Source organism: Schistocerca americana, chromosome 8 (assembly GCF_021461395.2).
Source record: "Schistocerca americana isolate TAMUIC-IGC-003095 chromosome 8, iqSchAmer2.1, whole genome shotgun sequence".
Taxonomy (NCBI): Eukaryota; Metazoa; Arthropoda; class Insecta; order Orthoptera; family Acrididae; genus Schistocerca; species Schistocerca americana.
In genome coordinates, this window is record NC_060126.1 from 383,865,777 (window position 1) to 383,888,088 (window position 22,312).

At 42.3% G+C, this 22,312-nt stretch overlaps 1 protein-coding gene across 1 annotated transcript in view; it reads right to left on the reverse strand.

Moving 5' to 3' along the window:
- Positions 1-3,732: 3,732 nt before the first annotated feature.
- LOC124546025 (brachyurin-like) overlaps positions 3,733-22,312 on the reverse strand; it is a 184,638-nt gene continuing 166,058 nt past the window's right edge. Inside the window, exons 6-7 of the mRNA XM_047124999.1 lie at positions 18,833-18,972; positions 3,733-3,959 (exon numbers count right to left, since the gene is read on the reverse strand). Of these exons, the coding sequence (XP_046980955.1) occupies positions 3,780-3,959; positions 18,833-18,972 (320 nt within the window). The 3' untranslated portion in view covers positions 3,733-3,779. The remainder of the gene's footprint in view (positions 3,960-18,832; positions 18,973-22,312) is intronic.

Below are 22,312 nucleotides of genomic sequence, written 5' to 3' on the forward strand. Positions count from 1 at the left end.
CACGTGCGCGAACATTTACAGCTCATTCTGCAGAAACGGAAGATCCCTAGCAACTCTAATCCTTGACAGTCGAGAAGCAAGTCCCTAGCTCTCCCGTTGCTCAAAACCTTCCCAAAAACAATCGTTTCCTTCGATGTTCTTGAGTAATCCTATGATGGCCCAGCAGTGGTTACTGTACCAATCATTGTTTTCTAACAAGGAGACCCGATCTTCCTCAACCAATCACTGCAGTGCAGTAATCATTCTGTTCTCTGAAAAAAACAGTACACAATGCCTAGAGGTTCCGCAGCTAAACCCCTGGCGCATTTCACAAGATGAGGGAAGCTTCTTAGTGGAAACAAGCTCGGCCTCATCCATAAAACGAGTTAGTGGGGGCCGTTTTGGCGAGGCGCGGCGGCACCTAGGAAATGCGACATCGAGAGAAATGCGTCGTGTTGTCTCACAAGGCACGCTGTTCTTGTAATAAAAACATTGGCCAGGTGCCAGCCCAATGCTGCTTTACCTAGAACCGCAGATGGGATCAGGAGATCAGACTCCCACACTACATCCATTTGCTAATGAAGCGGTTAAGATCCCTGGCACCACCAGTTTCTAAGGAGTGTTATTTCGCATTCAACCACGGCGTTCCCACCGGCTTGCTTCGGCCGCTAGTGGAACAAACCTGACTGCCAGAATGGCAGCCCATAAACCAGTGCCCTGGTGGTCCCATATCCAGTTTCTGTTACTAGAAAGGGTGACAGGCAATGACAAGTTTCCACGAACTCACGTGCTGCTCAAGGAAAGTTCTAAAGGTACCCCTAAAGCATGGTCACCTCCAGCGTCCAAAAATCTGTCTCAGCTGTCGAACTAAGTTCCACTACTGCTACTCAAGGCATGAAAGTACTGTGAGATCAATCAGTGGTTTACCGTAACCCTAACAGTCCATCAGATAAATATAAATCAGCGAAAATTTAGCTACACCAAAGGCAAGTGAAGTTCTATGATAATCACCGAAACAAAAATGAAAGGGGAAGTGCCTGATGGATATAACCATGGCAGTGGGCGGCTCAGAATGCACCACTTTCTTTCAGCGGGATCGTCATATTTTAGAGGAAAGTGCTGTGGAAGGTCTTTGGTTCGTGTTGGATGCAAACACTGGTGAACAGAGGACCAAACACAACCATGTGTTAGATAAAATATATTGAGATGCCAATTTAGCAGGAATCATATTATGCAAGCTACTACAATAGGCTGGACATGTGGCTCGGATAGGAGACAACAGGTTGCCACAGAAGCTCCTGGATTTCATACCCACAAGTAGAAGACCCCCAGGAAGACAAAGGAAAAGGTAGAGCGATTTCCTCCAGGAATACCTACAACAGCTAACGATGGATATGGATGAATTATGGAAGGCAGCGATGGATACACGGAAACTTGTAGCAGCTTGCAATTCCTTGGCCTGATCGTCTAAAAATAAAAGTAAGATTATAGGATATGCCTTTTCAGAACAGCATAGAATATAGCACTAAGATGGAACCCACCAAAATCCCAAGCATTTATGGTTATTTATTGGAGGCTTACTTGCTCCACACTCTGTAAGTCTGTTATCTGTAAACCTAAGCTAGTAAACCCAGAAAACTTACAAAATTTTGATTTGACATCATTCTATCCCTTTTTTGACTAATTTCAGATGAAGTCCTGCCCCATTTGCAAAAACATTGTTTTCCTTTACGAATGGTGACCCATCAACGTCCGATTTCAATTTCTCCAAGCTTACACTTGTACAGCACTGTTACACTTACGCAGCACCAGTTTCCCACCCTACATCAATAATAAGTCTCGTAGCGTTCCATTATCCTCACAGCACGTTGAAGAGCTATACTGAAAGACACACACAAATAAATATATGTACTCTAAGTCCAGAAACAACGCACCATGAAAGAGTCAGGCAAATTGACCAAAAATTGATATTCATGCAAGTATCAATGGAAAATGCAAAATTTCTAACTTTGGTGTCAGATTAATGAATCTGTGCCTTTGCAGAAAACAGGGCAAAAGTCGATACCAGGATGCAGAGTCTTCGCGAATTTCCTCCTGTGTACTCAGGTGGATTGTTAACTATGTCCGCAGACTGTGTGTTAGCAGTATACGCAGATTTTAACGTTGGACAAGGGACATGCAGTTGAGATTAAAAAAAAAAAAAAAGAAAAAAGAAAAACGCAGGAGTAAGCTGTGAATCAAGGAGGAGGTGGTCGACCTAGGGAGATGACAGAACGTTTGAAGCAGGTACTAGTCAGAGAGGCATTCACAGCCCCATATTAATCACTATCTTCGATCCCACGTACAAGTGGCACATCAGTGATCACAAAGACCATTATTAAAAGGTTCACAGAAAGGGGGCTGAGGTTATGGCACCCTTTGAACTGACTACCACTGACGTCTGTATTCTAAGAAGTCCATCTGCCGTGGTGTCAGCCATGTTTGGTATGGAATCTCAATTACTGGAGTAGATCTGTCTTCGGTGATGAGCCCAGATGACCAACGAAGACATGTCTGGAGACGTCTCAAACAGCCGTAGGACTCCAACCTGTTTGTCGCCTGCCTTAGGTCCTGACAACCAGGAGTGATGTTGTGGGGTGCCACTCCATTTCATAGCAGTACCGCTTTCGTTGTCATCCGCGGCTCTCTTACAGCAGAGCGATAAGTCGACGAAATTCTACGCCTCAATTTGTTGCCCCTCGGGGCTAGCCATTCTGGGCTTACGTTTCAGCAAGACAACAGCATCACGCACGCAGCAAGAGTTTCCACTGCTTACCTTCGTGCTTCTTAAACCCTACCTCGGCCAGCAGGATCAACGGATCTCTTCCCAATTGAGAAGTTTGCTACATTATGAGCAAGCCCCCCCCCCCCCCCCCCCCGAATCAGCTTGGCATGTTGGCGATCGAAAAGCGCCAATTGGATGGAATTAGGAGCGATGTCGCCCAAGAGCATATCCAACACCTCTGACAGTCAATGCAAAGCATAATGAACGCCAGCATAAACGCCAGGGGTGGACCAACGTGTAACTGAGTTGCTCAGTTATTGAACCTCTGAACCTCTTCCCCTTGAATGAATCATTACATCTACCGATTTCCGTGTGATTCCGATAATTCCTTCGAGTTCTTCCTTTTTTTCAGTTTATATACCGGGTATCTCTCCTAATATTTGTCAGCCACATTTCCTGTAGTGTTTCGAAGTGGAATTTTACATGTCCATTCGATAGAGTGGTCCTAAATTAGTCTAATATGGTGTTCGTTTTTGCGATATGGGACTTTAGAGCATGATTAACAACATATATTCCAGCAGCGACTGATCAGCGCTGCTGCATGGCACTAGCCGTCACAGCAGGATAGGGCACAATACGAGTCACTGCTGGCTCTCAGGTTATTCACCGGGCCTTTTGCCCAGTGTCGTTAAAAGTAAAGTCGTGTTGGACTAATTTAGGACCGCTCTACCGTGTGGGCACATAAAATCGGTTATAACCAGAAACAACAACCTGTCGCATTTCGTCGACGCTCGACACCGAATGTACCACGTGATGAACGGTATTTGCTTGGCATGATTCTAGTTACAGAGTGCGAAAACTAAATTGTAGATATTCAGTAAAGCACCAATGACTATACACCAATGAGTCTCAGGGGGAACAATATACACTGACAAGGGTACATTTTACCAGTATATTTTATTTATCTTATTTCCATTAGGTACATACAGCTGCAGATACTGGAGCAGATACAAAAGTCACTGTTCGCGATTCATTACTACCGTGTCGAATTGATCTTCACACCGGCTGCTGATTCGATCCACGTCAGATAACTGGTGACTCGGGAGAAGGCAACTGGAATTCCTTGCTCGCAACCCCTAACGGATCCGAAGCTGACCACGCCGACGAGCATGCGTCCTCCATTGTGGTTGACCGTGAGAGGACCGCCGCTGTCTCCCTGCGACAGAATTCGATGCACCTCTCAAACATATATGCTGGACCAATGGACGAAATGAAAAGGCATCGAAAGACGAAGCCACCTAGTGAAATTTTCATCAGAGCATTACTTATTTTTTGCTAACACTGAGTTTTAAGGATGTCGTATAAAATTCATGTGGAAAGGATTGGCTACACTGGAATGTTTCACATTGATTATATAGTAGTAGGACAAACATTTCGAACCCAGATTTTAAAATAAACCCAATAACACAGCTACTATATGAGTCTCCTAACTGATAACCAGATATCTGCCATACTATTGTGTCTGAACAACAACTGACATGTACTTAGATGAAGCGATCTTCCAAACATCGCCTGAGAGACATCAGTCTGCACCACTCGATCTGTGGGGTGTTTGAGAACATCGTAGGTGTACTGTTCATTTATTAATAGTTGTTCATTTGTTAACAATACTTAATAGTTGTTAATTTACTAACAATACTTAAAAGTTCAGTAGTTAAATCATTATATTATTCTGTAAGCTAGGAACATACGAGACAAACTGTGTGATGGAGTAATACTTTCCTATATATTTTCATTGTATCTACGAAATCAGAGCTTTTATGAATGTAATAATTTCCGTATTTGTGATGGGGAGGGGAAGGAAGGAGGATTGAAATGACAGAGGTGACAGTTGGAAAAGAAGGTAGATAGTTTTATGAAGCAGATAATGAGGGTGGAGGGGTAATCGAATATTTATAAAATATTTGAGACACATTTACATATCCCAAACACTTTAAGGAACCATTATAGATATGTGTTTATAAAAGTATTGGCGAACATAGTCACATTTTAAACAGACATTTAAGTAACCATTACGAGTATATGCACTTACGTCTACGTCTCTAACTGTTAATACATTAAGTGTCAAATCACATATAAAACATAAAATATGCTAGGTGAGAAGCTACTGATATAAGCAGATGTAAACAAGTGTTGTGACAAGGACAGGAAGTTGGAGGGAGCAAAATAACTCATTCTACTAAAAACTACAGGAAGCAATTTAACATTTGGTGTAATGTATGTATTTCCACATCAGTAATGCTTACATTTATTCTCACATAAAACAGACATAAAATAAAGTTCGGTGTAAACATCTCAGTGGTTGAGAGAGTAGGGTATTCTGTAAACTGGGAACACATAAAAACGTGCTGAGTAATAGCACATTTATAGATTAATTTCTATGGATGTTAAGTAATGTTGATAAACACAGAGCTAAAGTACGTACAAAAATAAAAATAAATAATTTTTTTGACAATATTATTTTAAATGTGTGGTGGAGGGCAGGGTAGATAGGAATATACAAAAATAAATCAGGGGAGTAAATGGTGGAGAGGCTGGTATAAGCTGTAAGGTGAAGAAAGGTGGTTGTTTGTTTGAGGAAGCAGATGATTTTCGAGGAGGGGTATATATTTACAAAATATTTGAAAATATTTTTTAAGCCACGTGGAGTGGCCGCGCGGTTAGAGGCGCCATGTCACTGATTGCGAGGCCCCTCCCTCTGGCATTGGTGTGTGTGTTGTTCTTAGCATAAGTTAGTTTAAGTAGTGTGTAAGTCTAGGGACCAATGACCGTAGCAGTTTGGTCCCACAGGAATTCACACACATTTGAACAATTTGAACATGTTTTAATTTTTCAAGCTACCTTAAGTAACCACTAGAAATGTGCAGGCTCATTTAGTGTTTATAAAAGTATTGCAGAGCATAGTTATGTACTTGATAACTCATTTAAGTATTCATTAGAATTATTTGCACACATATCTCCATTTGCAACAATCAAACACAATAGGAAATAAGCTACTGAACTGTGAAAAAGGAAGCAAAATAGTAACACTCAACGGTCCAAGGTTAATCTGTGCAGCATCATCGAGTGAATACGAGAACCACGGTGTCTAGGTCGCGTGGTTCCAGTGTTGAACTGCTAAGTGGGAGATCTGTTCAAATCTCCTTCTGTCCACTTTTTTTTCTCAAAATTAAGAACTTTCCGTCTGATCATTGACGTGTCTGTTCTCATTCTGTAATCTTGGTTATTGTCATACCATACATTGGTTATAGACTATGAGACACGTGCAATAATGTATTACTGTTGTAAGTAAATGTGACGAAAAGTGAGAGCAGGTGAGATGACCCCTCACAGAAATGAAAGCAACAAATGAATAGGTGTAAACTATGTTACAACAAAGGAATTCAACAGTCAAAACTTCAAACACATATCGCAAGAGTCATAAGGCGTGTTACTTGTGTAGAAGAAATAGGAGAGATATACGTCCAAACATCCCTCCCTTACACCTTGCTGTTGCAAATGGACGTTACACCATGACACAGACACAAATTTGAACACAGCTAACAGATACGTCAATGACAGGACGAACAACTCATAAGTTTGTAAATAAAAAAAATTAAAAAAAACGGGTACACGATGGAGCCTCTTTGCACTCCAACTCTGTGATCACATTACCATGACGCCGTAGCTATTCAGGTTTGGTCGGCGTTGTACATCTTGACCGTTCACTGCCTCTATTTTGTTTCTTTTTTCATAGGTCAGTACACCTTTCTCCTGTTTTCATGCTTGATCTGTGTTCAGTTTTTGATGATGATCTATCCATAGTGCCATTTTACCACTAAATCTGCGGTTGGTGCGATGGGGAGGTTTCCTTATAAGAATAAGTTAGTTTTACACTCGTTAAAATATTTTGTATATATGTTACTGTAAAAGTAAGATGATTGGTAAATCCTAGAATGAACAGGTGAAACCAAAGACTTACCATCACAGTGTGGTAAAAGTCCGAAATTTCTTATTATATGCATAGATTTCGAACTTTTACCGAGAGACGTTGAGAAATGTTAGGATGCACCCATACCAAATGGTAAAACCGTGTTCATTATAAAAAAGCGTTCTAAAAAAATGTTATTTTGTGAACGTTAATTTTTCTTGCAACAAGGCTAACTATTGTGGCATTTCGAATTACATAATATGGAAAACGATTTACACAAACATTTTTCAGTTGAACACTTCTATAAGCAAATTCCACTTTTTCAATCCTTGTCCTCCAACGAAAGATTGTTTGGCAACCACTTCCCATAGACCAGTTTCTTCTCTTGCTACTTCTTCGACGTTGATAAAATATTCCTTGCACAATGTAAATTGGTCCCTAGTGTACAATGACTTCAGTTTACCAGCTTTGGTACCAAGCTGATAAAATTCATCATCCTTAATATTTATCACTACTGCTATTATAGATTTTGCATCAGTTCTTGCCCTGTCTATATCCGGTACTTTAATTCTCACATTCTGTCCAGCTGAATGTTTTGGAATTTTGTGACATGAGGCTGCTTTCATTTTCTTTGTCTTCAATTGAAGACCGTCTTTGGCAGCTTCTCAGGTCTGTTTCACTGATGGATTTGTCAGCGTCTCGTTACAACCATCAGCTGGCGCCGGTGTCTCGTTGTTAACTGTGTCTCTGGTGCTTCCTCACCTGCTACCTACGTTCTTGCTGTTCCAGCACTTGATTCGCTGGCATAATTCCTTGGCCGTCATTTTCAATTTCCTGTGAGTCAGTGGAAGTGGTGTTTAACATTGTTTCCAAGTCTTCTTCAGTGTTTATATTTTTATTTTCATTGGAACCCCAAACATGGCTTCATATGGTGAACATTTGATCCCTTCAAGATAAGCCTTTACAAACCTCAGCCCTTCAGACCATTTTGAAATTTCATTTGTTTCCATCCGAGTTTATATATTTTCGATATCTGGATTTGCTCTTCGACTGATCCCTGAGACTGACTGTGCCTCGGCTTCCCGTGTACGATATTTATATCACTCCACAACCCACATAAACTTTGAATAACTTGGTTACAAAACTCTCTATGATTATCAGAATTAAGGATACTTGGGCACCAAAGGTGTTAAAAATGTCAAAAAGATGATATGCTACTTCATGAGCCCCTTTAGAAGTTAGTGCAAGGAGAATAACAAATTTTATCAAATGGTTTTGTTATACAAGTATGAACTTCGACTTATTGTCTGGGTTTGCCTGCATGTCGATGAAGTCAATTTGGCATCGTAAATTAATTTCACTGTGTATGACAAGTTTCACTACTACATCCCTTTTCAGTGTTTCTTGTTTTTTTTCTGACATGGTTCACATACTCTCAGATAAGTAACGATTGATTCAACGGTCGCATTCTTACGATTCAGTTCCATAATCATTCGTGTTCGGCCGCCATGGGCTATAGCAGTGTGGGTCTCATGTGGTACGTTAAACAGTTCATCAAAACGAACGTAATAACGAATTTCTTCTTTTTCCAGCTGACACCGGTGCTGTGAGTTTCTCTTCAGCTCCGATGTTGAGAACATTATATCGCTTCAAACGTCTCTAATGAACAGATTTTTTTATTGAAAACGAGTTTTGCATTTTTCACTTCACTTAAAAGATTATTACATTGCTCAGCAGTTATATAAAAGTTGTTGTCCTCCTTCCTATTCACTGATTCACTTAAAAGTTAGTAAAATCTGTTACGCATAACATTACTTATTCTGATGGAAAGCTGCACAAGAAGCATCACTAAAACGAGTCGAAAGATGACCGTACGCTCGATGCTCGATGCAGCGGTGAGTGGACTGAAAACTCATAATTGCCAACAAAGAAACTTATCTGAACACAGAATTGGCAACAATGAAACTTATCTGAACCTGCACGACGCAGGCGGGTGTCTTCGATCCAGCTTTTACCAGTTTGCGTTGGTAAATCCTGAGATTTACAAATGTCTCTTGTTAAAAGCTGGAAATCTATGTATATTTTTGATAAATTTCGGACTTTTACCATACTACGATGGTATATCTTAGGTCTCGCTGTTTAATTCTAGGATTTACCAATTATCTTCCTTTTACAGTAACATATATACCAATATCAACTGTTAGGGTATAGTCAATTTTATCTACATTTATGTTTACGTCTTTTACTATAATATAATTCTGGAGCAAGTTAATGGAAGTATCACCACAAATAAAGTAGAATTTAATAACCACAGAAGGTACCTTGCACAAGCTCCACTGGACACATGGTTGCCCACGTGAATGTTCCAAAGAGTATAATGGAGGGGCTGCCAGCTTGTCTCCATCCCACAGTACAGTTGTCAAGCAGCTGTTCCTCTGGAAGACGACTGATTCGCGCCCTCCCATCGGCACTATGAATAAGGTATTGGGATTCATCATAGCATGCAAACTCAGCCACTGCGCCAACGTCTGATGTCGATGTCATGGTGTTAACACTGACACTTACATTGGTCGTCGGCTGCGGAGGCCCGTCGTTAGCAGTGTTTTGTTCACATTGTGTTCAGACACATATTCAGCCCAGCATTAAATTCTGATCTTAGTTCTGGCAAAGTTCGCTGCCTGTCCTGTTTTAACAGTCTGCCCAGCCTTCGACATCCAGCATCTATAATAAAGGGTGGCGGTCCAAACCCACGTTATTTGCATGTGGTTTCACCTTGGTTTCGCCACGTGTTGAGGACGCTCACCACAATACTTCTCGAACAAAGGACAAGTCGTGCAGTTTCCAAAACTGCCGAGCCTCCAGGCCATCACAATATGCCCTCGGTCAAACTCAGATAGATCATGCACCTTCGCGATTCACTACGCACTGACAGCACGCTCGCTGATACTACATGCACAGTGTTTTAGACTGACAAACAGTCATTCCTCTCTAGGAGACGCCGATATCGCCAGGAGGGTTAATAACGATAGTAGGTCGCTGGACATAATTTTCTACCAGGTCAGTGTACATATCAGTTAATGAATAGAATGGATACATTAGACCTTACATTTCCAGTAATGACACACAAAAAATGTTGCACAGAGGAAGTGATTAAAATACATTCTTCCTTATATTTTAAAACACTTAAATAGGTAATATGGAAAACATAATTAATACTGGTTACACTATGAGTTTACATACAGGGTGGGGAAAAATTGTGTCACGAAATCTTAACCCTGTATAGGAAGTGCCAATAGGACCGAAAATTACTAATGTTGTGTAGGTGACAACGCACAATTTTTAAACTACGGAAATTGGCGCAACGCGGTCGTATTGGCTGCGTGATCGCCCTGCTGCCGGATTCTCTGGACAACGCATGACCGTGAATGCCTTACCCGCCGGAGATCGCGATGTATCCAAGTCGGCCCGCGCGCTCGGTGGTAGCGTGCCAGCCTTCCACTCTGGGGGCCTGGGGGCGAATTCGCCAGGGTGCCGGCACATACATTGTACTTTCATGATAAGACGTACCGGGAAAACAAACCGTCAAGAGCTGTTAGTTCTCGTACAGAAAGTGTTTCACAAATTGTGTCGGCCCTGAAAAGTACCTTTTTCGTAGCTAGGACATTGTTTACTTATAGCAGGTGCTCTAACTGGCTACCCTCTGACGCGACACAAGCTTGGTAACGTCGAAGGGTGTTTTAACTAACTCTTTCAAAGATTTCTGACATTGCCCTGACGTAACTGGCGGCATGCTGAATGTGATCCATTAATTCCTCTGCTTTTCTAGGTGGTTCGCGTCCGGGTAGTTTAACGAGAACCTTGAAGAATCCACACAGGAAAAAGTCCGGTGGCATGTGGTCTGGTTATCGTGGGGGCCATGTCCTACGAGCACCTCTGCCAATTACCCGGTCGTCGAAGAGCTCTTTTAAATGTCCGCGCACAGCACGACTCTTGTGTGTGGGCGCCCCATCATGCTGCAACTACATGCGTAGCCTTGGGTCCACAAGTACATCTTCCAGCAGGCCAGGTAGAGTTTCTTGCAAAAAGTGAAGGTAATTTGCCCCGGAGGTAGACGGACAGGCCCAATTAGATGGTCACCCACAATGCCTGTCCAAATGTTGAGCGAAAATCGTTCCTGGTGTCCGCTGACGTACGTGACGTGGGGATTTCCCCTTGTTCAGTAATGAACGTATCGAGTGTTGTAAATGCCATCCCGATGGAAGATGCACTCGTCGGTAAATAACAAAATGGCAGAGAAGTCGGAATCTCGTGCAACATATCGCAGAAACCACCGACAGAACCCTAGCCTGTGTTCATAGTCCACCACAGAGTTTAGGTCTTGGACAGGGTGGAAACTAAATGGCTGCTGGAGGACGAGTGACCCCGATGTCGCGCCCAACCGCTCGAGTACTTGTAAGTGCTTCCTCGAAGGGCTTGAGAACAGTCGCTTCAAATGCAGCATCCCATCATGTTCCAGGTCTTCCAGCATCAGCATGATATCCCGCTAACGAGCCTGTTTCGCCAAGTCGACAGTGAATGGTTGAAACGTCTGTGAGTGTAGGGGGCGTCATGCTGGGTACCGTTCCTCACACAGCCATCAAGCTTCATGCGCATTACCATCGGCTAGTCGATAAGCAAACAGCATATCTCGTTGTTCTTCAAACGAATACTGTGTCGCCATGCTTACTGTATGACTAAATTGCAGGTGACGTGTGTTAACTGCGAAGAGAGTCTTACCTGTGAATGCCTCTGACGTGAGGTGGGGGCAAACAGGTAGACCTATTCGACACGTGTGCGGTTCACGTTGAGGCATTGACAGGCGAGGAACATTTGTATGTCTGAACGACCACCATAGCGTTGCCTGTCAACCGACGAACGGCAACAGGGCAATCCCATGGCCAATAGTAGCTCGTGGCACCAAGTTTTCGTAGTTTAAAAATGGTGCGTTGTCGACCTATACAACACTACTAATTTTGGTTCCTACTCGCATCAGCTATCGTGACACAGTTCTTCTCCGCCCTGTATGTAAGGTTATAGGTACATATAACTTAATATGGAAAAAAATAATTTATACTTCCAATTGTAAGGCAAATGGTAGAGAAAAGTTACACAGTCGTCATTCAATGTATGGGTCTATACTAGTTTAAAAACTTATTGCATTCTTGAGATATAAAACAGATATTTGCAGAGGGTACAGTATTTGAATAAACAGATACATACTAAGCCGTGGCGGGATTAATTTTGGCGGGCATGCCACTCTACTGGCGCCACTAACTACTCGTACAGCCGATATCGATCCCGGTCGTATGCCAGGGCTAGGGTTTTTGGTCGAAGATTGTGGTGTTGCATTTAGCAGGCCATGGTACCTGCAGTTAGCGGGAGGCCACGTGACTGGAAAGTGGATCTGGCAGCACTCCTACTGACCAGGCGTGAAGCTCATAAAGGCGCGAGTTTTTAAGTTGATTGCAGGCAAACTTTAAGTACTGATAGCGGCGATTGCAGGAAGGGCAGCTGGCGCTGTGCGAAACCTCGTCAGGGAGCACCAACGCTGGAGGCTTAAGCATTATATTATCTGTACATCACCTACACGGACTGGAGGCAAAACCATCTCTGCCCCGAATCCTGGAAGTCAGGTATCGCTCGAAACTGAGTGGAGTGTCGACCTTTTATTTGTAGTACTTGTTATCGTAAGCCACATCTGTGTTAATGTTGAATTAGACTCGTCATATTCATCAGAGCTCCGAGTGATTGTGTGCATGGTCACCAGCCAGTGGAACTAATTTTAATCTGTTGTTCCATATCATATTCATTGCAAGTGTATGAAACACTCTCTGTTGTGAAGTGAGTTGATATAATTGGGGCTGCAGTTTAGTCTGTGACGAAGGCAATGCACTGTTAAAACAGGGTGTGCCCTGGTATTTGGATTAAGTTGATATTTCCTACATCTTATGTATTGTCATTGGTAGCCATATTTGGACAAATTACTGTTTTCTTTCCTAAGCATGCTGGCAGGGTAGTTCTGGCAGCGACCGACGCGTTTAAAGTTTCCTGGGCCAGGAGCCGAGATGTTTTCTTCCTGCTGCGGCGATACTCTCGTCCTTCCACAACGTCTGGGTTTGCCTGCAGCCAGGTATCTTTATCAGTTGCCTCGTGTTAGCTCCCGTTAAGTAAATTTGAACGTTTTTGTATGTGGCACGACAGAGTGTCCCCCAGTTAATTCTGGAACTCTTGATCTACACTCCTGGAAATTGAAATAAGAACACCGTGAATTCATTGTCCCAGGAAGGGGAAACTTTATTGACACATCCCTGGGGTCAGATACATCACATGATCACACTGATAGAACCACAGGCACATAGACACAGGCAACAGAGCATGCACAATATCGGCACTAGTACAGTGCATATCCACCTTTCGCAGCAATGCAGGCTGCTAGTCTCCCATGGAGACGATCGTAGAGATGCTGGATGTAGTCCTGTGGAACGGCTTGCCATGCCATTTCCACCTGGCGCCTCAGTTGGACCAGCGTTCGTGCTGGACGTGCAGACCGCGTGAGACGACGCTTCATCCAGTCCCAAACATGCTCAATGGGGGACAGATCCGGAGATCTTGCTGGCCAGGGTAGTTGACTTACACCTTCTAGAGCACGTTGGGTGGCACGGGATACATGCGGACGTGCATTGTCCTGTTTGAACAGCAAGTTCCCTTGCCGGTCTAGGAATGGTAGAACGATGGGTTCGATGACGGTTTGGATGTACCGTGCACTATTCAGTGTCCCCTCGACGATCACCAGTGGTGTACGGCCAGTGTAGGAGATCGCTCCCCACACCATGATGCCGGGTGTTGGCCCTGTGTGCCTCGGTCGTATGCAGTCCTGATTGTGGCGCTCACCTGCACGGCGCCAAACACGCATACGACCATCATTGGCACCAAGGCAGAAGCGACTCTCATCGCTGAAGACGACACGTCTCCATTCGTCCCTCCATTCACGCCTGTCGCGACACCACTGGAGGCGGGCTGCACGATGTTGGGGCGTGAGCGGAAGACGGCCTAACGGTGTGCGGGACCGTAGCCCAGCTTCATGGAGACGGTTGCGAATGGTCCTCGCCGATACCCCAGGAGCAACAGTGTCCCTAATTTGCTGGGAAGTGGCGGTGCGGTCCCCTACGGCACTGCGTAGGATCCTACGGTCTTGGCGTGCATCCGTGCGTCGCTGCGGTCCGGTCCCAGGTCGACGGGTACGTGCACCTTCCGCCGACCACTGGCGACAACATCGATGTACTGTGGAGACCTCACGCCCCACGTGGTGAGCAATTCGGCGGTACGTCCACCCGGCCTCCCGCATGCCCACTATACGCCCTCGCTCAAAGTCCGTCAACTGCACATACGGTTCATGTCCACGCTGTCGCGGCATGCTACCAGTGTTAAAGACTGCGGTGGAGCTCCGTATGCCACGGCAAACTGGCTGACACTGACGGCGGCGGTGCACAAATGCTGCGCAGCTAGCGCCATTCGACGGCCAACACCGCTGTTCCTGGTGTGTCCGCTGTGCCGTGCGTGTGATCATTGCTTGTACAGCCCTCTCGCAGTGTCCCGAGCAAGTATGGTGGGTCTGACACACCGGTGTCAATGTGTTCTTTTTTCCATTTCCAGGAGTGTATTCAAATATTGAGAGTTGAGCAAGCGCACAAGCCTTAATGTGTGTGCGGTAAATCCGAAGTTCCTTGTGATTATATTTGCCCTTTAAAACTGGTTTGAATCTTGCAGGCCCTATTTTGCTACTTCTGGGTCGTGTATAGTTTTAAGGACTTATAGTTATGAGTATGAACTGTTGTTTTTCATCCGCAGTCGTTAGCTAATTCCTCTCATTGTCAATCTTGCGCAGTTGCTGCCAGGTCACTGTGATAACTGGCTGCTATAATTTGTTACGTTTCTTGTATTTTGATGGATTGTATATTTCTTTAAGATTCATCGTTAATGTTTCTGATGAATGGTATATACCATTTGGAAGTCACATTTAAGTTGTATGCTTCCCCTAGCTTTTCTTGTATTTTGTGGGATTGTGCATTTGTTTAATGGTCTTTATTAATATTTCTGCTTGTGTGTACCAGCTGGGAGTTATAATGGTCGCCTAGTCGTAGATATTGCTATAATCTCACTACTTTGCTCCCATTTACGGAGCTTGTTAGCACTTGATGTTAGGTTGGCGCCATTAAAATACATTGTGGTAATCGCTGCTGCTTGCTCGAACGCTGCTGTGTCTCGATGCTGATGCTGGCTCTAAATCTGGTTGTCTAGGGGTAAAAAGATGAGTTCCCGTGTTTTTGATGTGCTTTTGATGATAACTAATGAGTGAAACCAACAAATATTTAATCTTCAAATATTTATTACTCTGGTGGCCATCTTAATTCCACTGCCCACCAAAGACAATGACACAACACAAAGTAGCACTTCTTTTACATGTGTTTTGCCATGTTCATCCACCTCGAACAACAGCACACACACACTTTACCAAAGTGACATTCAGACTCCGCTCCCGACCCTTCTTTCTGCTTATATTTATAACCTTGTCAAAGAACTACTAAAAAGAGATATAGTTTATAAGTCTCATGTACATCTGTTATCGTAATTTCTGCAGAAAAGTTATTAATTTATATCGAGTGACATAATTTAACAGGTTATTAAAATGACAGACAGATTTGTTGACTTGACAGAATTATTCTCAGTTACAAAATGGCCGTTTTTTAGAAGTTTGTCAATTGACTTCTCTAATTTGCATAAATAAGTAAATAACATGAATTATTAAGAATTACATTGGTTTTCGTCTAAAATAGGAGTGTATACGTGAATACTGAGTGAAAATGGTCCTAGTGAACAAATAGGTTTCACTGGGTGATTTTTATTTAAGGAGATCCAAAATACGTCAGTTGGTCACTATTTTTCGTACTTCATATTAATTATTTAAGATGAACTTAGTGTTTTTACATGATGACATTTGCTGTATCAGTGATCAAGTGATATTAACTTTTGTGTGGGTCAGTTCTTCAGTATAATTTAATGAGTTGACTGCTTATGGAGACATGTTATGCAATCATTGTTAACATACACAATAACTTTTCTATAATCATAAATACTCGTTAAACTGGTTGAATTTGGAGGATATCGCATACTTCGGTAAAGTAAAGCCTTTAATAGGTTCCGTTACATAGTCACGTTTAAATTGTATGCTTTCCCAACTTTTCTTGTTTTTGAGGCATTGTGTATTTTACTGCTTAAGGGATTTTATTAAGGTTTATAAATTAAGGGCTTTGTAACAGCCATAGTCACTGGATTGACTTGTTGTCCTTCAGCATTTTGGGTGGGCATTGTCTATTTGTTTAAATTTTAACCACGCTTGGGATTTTTAATACTTTTAGTGGCAGTCATTTGTAATTCATTTTGCCACTAAATTTCGGTTTGTTGCACGAACTTGCACTCACACCTAGTTGGTGCAACTTATTACTTGTGTTTGGAGACATATGCACATTCCTGGTTTTAAGCCCTGTTCTTAATGGTATACATTGTTAGTTTTTTATTAATGAACTGATTCTGTTAAAGTTCTTTAAATTATAGTGAGTGTTTTAATTTGTAATCATGATAACTATTAAGGAATAAAGTGTATTCCACGAAACAAAAATGACAAGATATGAAGCTCTACCTTCGATGTGTATTCCTTAAAATTATCCCAGCCCTTGTTGTGAGGTACCACATTCATTACGATGTGTTTAACTAATCACAGTTAACGTAAAACCTCTGAAGAAGACAACTAATTGAACCAATTTCCTAAGAATATTGGTCTAAAGTTATCTAATAATGTTTTGTTTTTAATTCTAGCTTCTCATTCAGAATTTATCAGCAGATATTTTTTATTTCACTGTGTGTTTCAGTTCCTGTTGTGCTAATTGCCCAGTTTATTGTTAGTTTCATATTAATACTTTTTACAGTTTTGTAGTATTCATTGGTCTTATTACTGAAGCCACTAGTTTTGTATGTATCTAATTGCTGTTTGATAATTCCAGGTATTTTACTAGTTATTTGGTTTTGTTTCTCAACTGGCAGCTTTGCCACACCTAAATCAACTTAAGTACAAGGAATTAGGTTATTAACTGTACACCCTTGTAACTTTTTCAACCATTTATTTAAAATGTCAGACTCTTTTTCAGTAAATGTAATATTTGTTAAATTCTTTATTCTCCTAAAAAATCTGACGTTACTACATAGTACTATAATAAACATACACTGTGCTCTACCATATTACCTTCATCGACTAAAGTCATCACATGAACATAATGTAAAGGTGGAAACACTTTTGATAACTTCAGATGTGCTAGGTATAGCTTGTCACTAGGTTCTTTTTTTTATGTCTAAGTTGTTTGTGCAGTCAGACACAGGGAGACGTGCTTCATTTTCAAAGAAGGAACATAAAATTAACCAATGCAATAAAATGTATAAAATTTAATCAAAAAATGAGGGGTAAACAAAGTTATACCCTAATAAATCCTTGTGATGACCAAGTCCACCTTAAAAGCAGTGAAACAAGCAATACAGGTATGTGAATGAGTGTGGTTATCTCAAGTTGCTTTCACTAACTTGCTCCAATGAAAGATGTGAACATGGATGTAAATAAAATTGTATTCCAGCAGTTGATATTAACACAAATATTTCAAATGTGGATGTACAAAATATTTTAGCAAATGTAAAACTACCTTCCGCTATTGTTAGTAATGTTGGTTATACTTCTCCCCTTCCCCATCCCTGATATTTGTTTCCACTTGTCTTTTGTCTCAACCACTTTACCATGCTTTATTTCCTATTATGTTTGATTGATGAAAATGCAGATAAGGATGCATATAATTCTAAGGAATATTTAAATGTGTTTTTAAAAATATAACTATGCTCTCCAGTACTTTTATAAACATTGGATGGCCTCATAATGTCTAATGGTTACTGAAGGTAGCCTGGAATATGTAAATGTTTCCAAATATTCTGTAAATATTTAATGATCATTCTATCCCATACCCACTCCTCATCACCTGCCTCCAGAGATTACTCTGATCTTATAGGTAAAATACGAAAACTATAGAAAGTATTTGGTATCACTCCATCATACAGTTTGTATAATATGTTACTAGTCTGAAGAATTACATACTGAATTAACCACTGAACTTTCAGATACTGTTAATAACCAAACAACTATATATTTTACATTTGAGGAAATATTTTATGATACATTTACTTTCCTGTGAAATTTTTATTTTCTTAATCTGTGTGCACATTGTGGTTTACATGTTGATGAAGCACATGTTAAAAACACTTTACAAAGCTTTTATACATAGGACTACACAGATTTTATTAGTATTTCAGTAAGTTTTATAACACAGGTCCTACAAAAATTCCTTTGGACACTCACTTCTACAGGCAACCCCCTCCCCCTAAATTTGCCCCCTTCCTTGCCACCCACACCACTGCCACCCTTTCCTTGTTTGAATAATGTATCATGTTATGTTGGCTCCACATCTGCATCCATGTTCCTTCCCCCTCACCACCATTTTGTCTTCACCAGTTTATACTTCAACTTTCTATTCTATTTTTTACTTGAAAATGGCTTAAGACCGAAATCTGGATTGTAAAACAATAAAATAGAAATTATTGCAGTCAAGTTGTGCCAGCATCTTCCAGAATAATTTATAATGACTGTGGCTCCAGCCAAAATAAAAATTATCATTTTATTTAACAAGCTACCAAAGAATATAATTAGACTTTTGAAAAAGACTGACACATTGAAGAGAAAATTCGATGGTTTTCTCTTCGACACTTCGTTTTCTTCGATCAAACAATATCGTCATGAACATAGACAAAAAGTTACTTGCAGTGTGAATCATAATATAATATTACTAAGCTGTATTATATAACTACTTATTGTTCTTGAACTGTGTTACATTTAAATAAAATGTTCTACATTCAAGAATTTGATCGCCTAAGAAATTCATTAGCACTAGTTTCATATAATTTGATGCAGTGCTCGAGAGCGAACTACTCACATTACATGTGCTCCTGTTTTTGTCTCCTTGGGCGCACAGAATGGATGAAGTCACCGACATCCTACCGTAGTACTTCCAACATTTCTTATTGGAGATGATGTCCAACGTTACCTTCTGCAGATATTCCGAAGTTTCATGCACTGTAGTCAGAAAAAGAACTGCAACAGTTTTTATTTCCATTTGTCTGCTAATGGCAATTTCCATTTAAAACCTGAAACACAGTGGTGGTCCTTGTTATAATACAAAGTTCAAAGCCTCCTTCCACTAGTAAGGGAAGATCCACTAGAGTTTTCATTTTCACCTGTCTCCTAATGAGAGCTACCATTTACAATTTAAGACAATGTGGTGGTCCTTGGTATCGTACATCCTTCAAAGCCTGTGTCTGTATATGGAATGACTCATGAGTAGTATGGTTACAGGTAAGCTGGTTCACATTTAGCAGCCACAGCTAGACAACGCTCCAGTCATGGCACTGCAGTCACTGAAGCCAAGTTGGTGCTGTCCAGAAATTCAAAACCAAAGATGGTGTCACTGGGAAATTCAAAAAGGCAAGAAGGCAATGGTGGAAAATTAAAATAACCATTGTGTTGGGTTAAATCAAGTTGTGAGAACGAAGCCTTTTGCGATGGCAGTGATATGTAAAATGTTCTGGATTTTCTTGTCGCATCAGTTGCGGATAAAATTTCTAGCTTTCGATTATAGCCTCCATCATGGGTCAACAGCAGCTGACTGTCTTCATTACTGCTGTGGTGGCCTTATATAGGCCGTGGACAGTTTTTGATTGGTTACTTTGTGATTGGTCAGCGATTACAAACTGCTGTCGCAGACGGTGTCAGTGTCTGCGCTGGTGGCGCCACCGCTTGGATGGGAATGTAAACACTGCAAAGAATGTCTCTGCTGCTTCTCTGCATTGAGCGCTCGTTTCTATGCACCGCTTAGATACTATCCGCTATTACGGTTAAACTTCTTCACGCTCATTTGTATTTCAACAACCTCCTTGATAACACAATCCCGGTATGTGGAGGCATGGGACAAAGTTCGCTTCTTCAAACAGTATTTTATGTTTGTTAGTGAGGCTGCGATCCGCAATTGCCTATTTCTCTAGTTCTCTATTTTTAATATACCGTTGGTGTTGTACGCAGCGGTCGGAAACAGTACGAATGGTCTGACCTATATATTTGCTACCACACTCACAGGAGATGATATAAATTCCAGGGACCCTGAGGTCGAGAGTGTCCTCAACAGGGCGCATCATCTTGTTAATTTTCTTGGAAGACGAAAAGTCCGTCTCATACCCTGCCTAACCAGGACTCTTCCTGTTTTACTGGATATAGCGCCACAAACAGGAAGAACTGCAATCGGTGGTTCATCCTGTGAGTGTGCAGCATTTTCACGTTTCCTTTTCTTGGAGAACGGGGCCTTTATATCGCATGCACCATAACCATTCTTTCGTTAATAAAGGTTTGAATTTTGCTCATGTCATGTACTATACCCATCAAGGATCTTATCAGTGGAGTAGAACAGACATTGCTGCATCTTGACGAATTGAGACTTATTGCCAGTCGCGTTTTGGCCTCAGCTGAGCCTCCCTAACTTAACATCAGTAGAGAGGAAGGAGAGGGGCTCCGTTTACTTGGGAGAGATGATCTTGTCATCTTACCAGCTGGCAAAGGAAACGCCACTGTCGTTCTTAATACTACCGAATATCATAGCAAAAGACATCACTACACCAACACTTCCCCGCCTTTTGGAAGACGGCCAAGGTCCTCATGTCCAGAAAGCCGGGGAAAGACCACAGCCCCCACAAAATTACCTACCCATCAGCCTTCTGAGCTCGCTCAGTAAGGCGTCACTAGGCATTGCATAACAAATGGCATCCTGAGACCGGAGCAATTCGGCTTCAGGAATCACCACTCCACAACACAACAACTCCTATGGGTCGTTGAACATATAACACATGGCTTCAACATAAACAAAGCTACAGGGGCGGTGTTCCTGGACATCGAAAAGGCTTTAGACCGTCTATGGCACAACGGCCTCATCCGCAAACTCAGCGACGCGGGATTCCCAGACGGGCTGCTGCGTCTAATACACTCATACCTCACAGACAGGAGTTTCAACACCGACGTGCAGGGAAAACAATCAACACGACGAGGTATACACGCGGGAGTACCCAAGGGAAGCATCCTAGGGCCCCTACTGTTTAACCTCTACATAAACGATCTCCCAACCACACACAACACAACGATGGCAATCTACGAGGATGACACAGCCATCCTCGCGCAAGATTGGAAACCATCAAACATTACGTCACGCTTACAGACTGCACTCAGAGTGGCTGAGCCTTGGTTGGAGAAATGGCGTGTTAGAGGAAACGTTGACAAGTGCGAAGCCGTTCTGTTCACTAGAAGACCGAAGCAACTGCGCAAACACCGCTACTGCAGACCAATAACTCTACATGCACGCCCAATACGTTTCCGCGGGAAAGTCAAATACCTCGGTGTCTGGCTAGACCGGAAATTACTCTGGGGGGGGGGACCACATACAACACATGACCAACCGAGCAAGCGCGAGGCTCAAACAGCTCTATCCTATGCTCAACAGGCGTAGCACACTGAACAGAAGGGTGTCGAGGTCCATGTACATGACACTTATCCGACCCCTGATGACGTACGCAGCTCCTGTCTGGGGATACGCTGCGCCTACACGCCTGCGCCGTCTGCAGCTCATACAAAACAAAGTACTCAAATTCATACACACGCGTCGCGGACCTTCACCGGGAATACCGACTTGAGACTCTCACGGAGGTAATCCACAAACTCACCACAAGACTATACACAAACTCCAGACATTCGCAAAATCCGTTTATTCTGAATCTGGGGAACTACGACCACAACCATAGATGGAAACATAAAAGACCAAAACACCTACTTGTAAGGACCTAACATCTATGGCCAAGCATACGCAAACATAACGGCACAGGCGAGCCCCTCTTAATCAGACACCATTACTGGATATCCAGCTGGAATACACTGCCGAATAACGGGCACCACGCAGGGAAGCCGTACAGTACACTGCATGCAGACAAGCTCCACACGTCCCTCACACAGCGAGATTATCTATGGCCGATCTCCCACTACTGTATAACGATCTTGATTGCTCCAGGAATCTAGCAGCTGCGGCAACTGGAATACATCGCCATCGCTTGCCACGGTAATGATGCATGATACCTATACTAACAAATCCAACCTTGCATGAAGTATCGCAGCTAGTAAGCCACTACTGCTCTTACTACCCAGCCCACTGTCGCAGAGGTTTTTTTTTCCCACGGCACGAGCCATGGCACTTTTTTCCCTCTGCTCTTCAAATCGCTACCCTCACTCGCGTTTCGTCCCCTATCTATCACCTAATGGACTGTGTTAATGCGTAATCTTACCCAGACGCACGGATAACATCACAGCCCAGCATCCTGTGATCGAC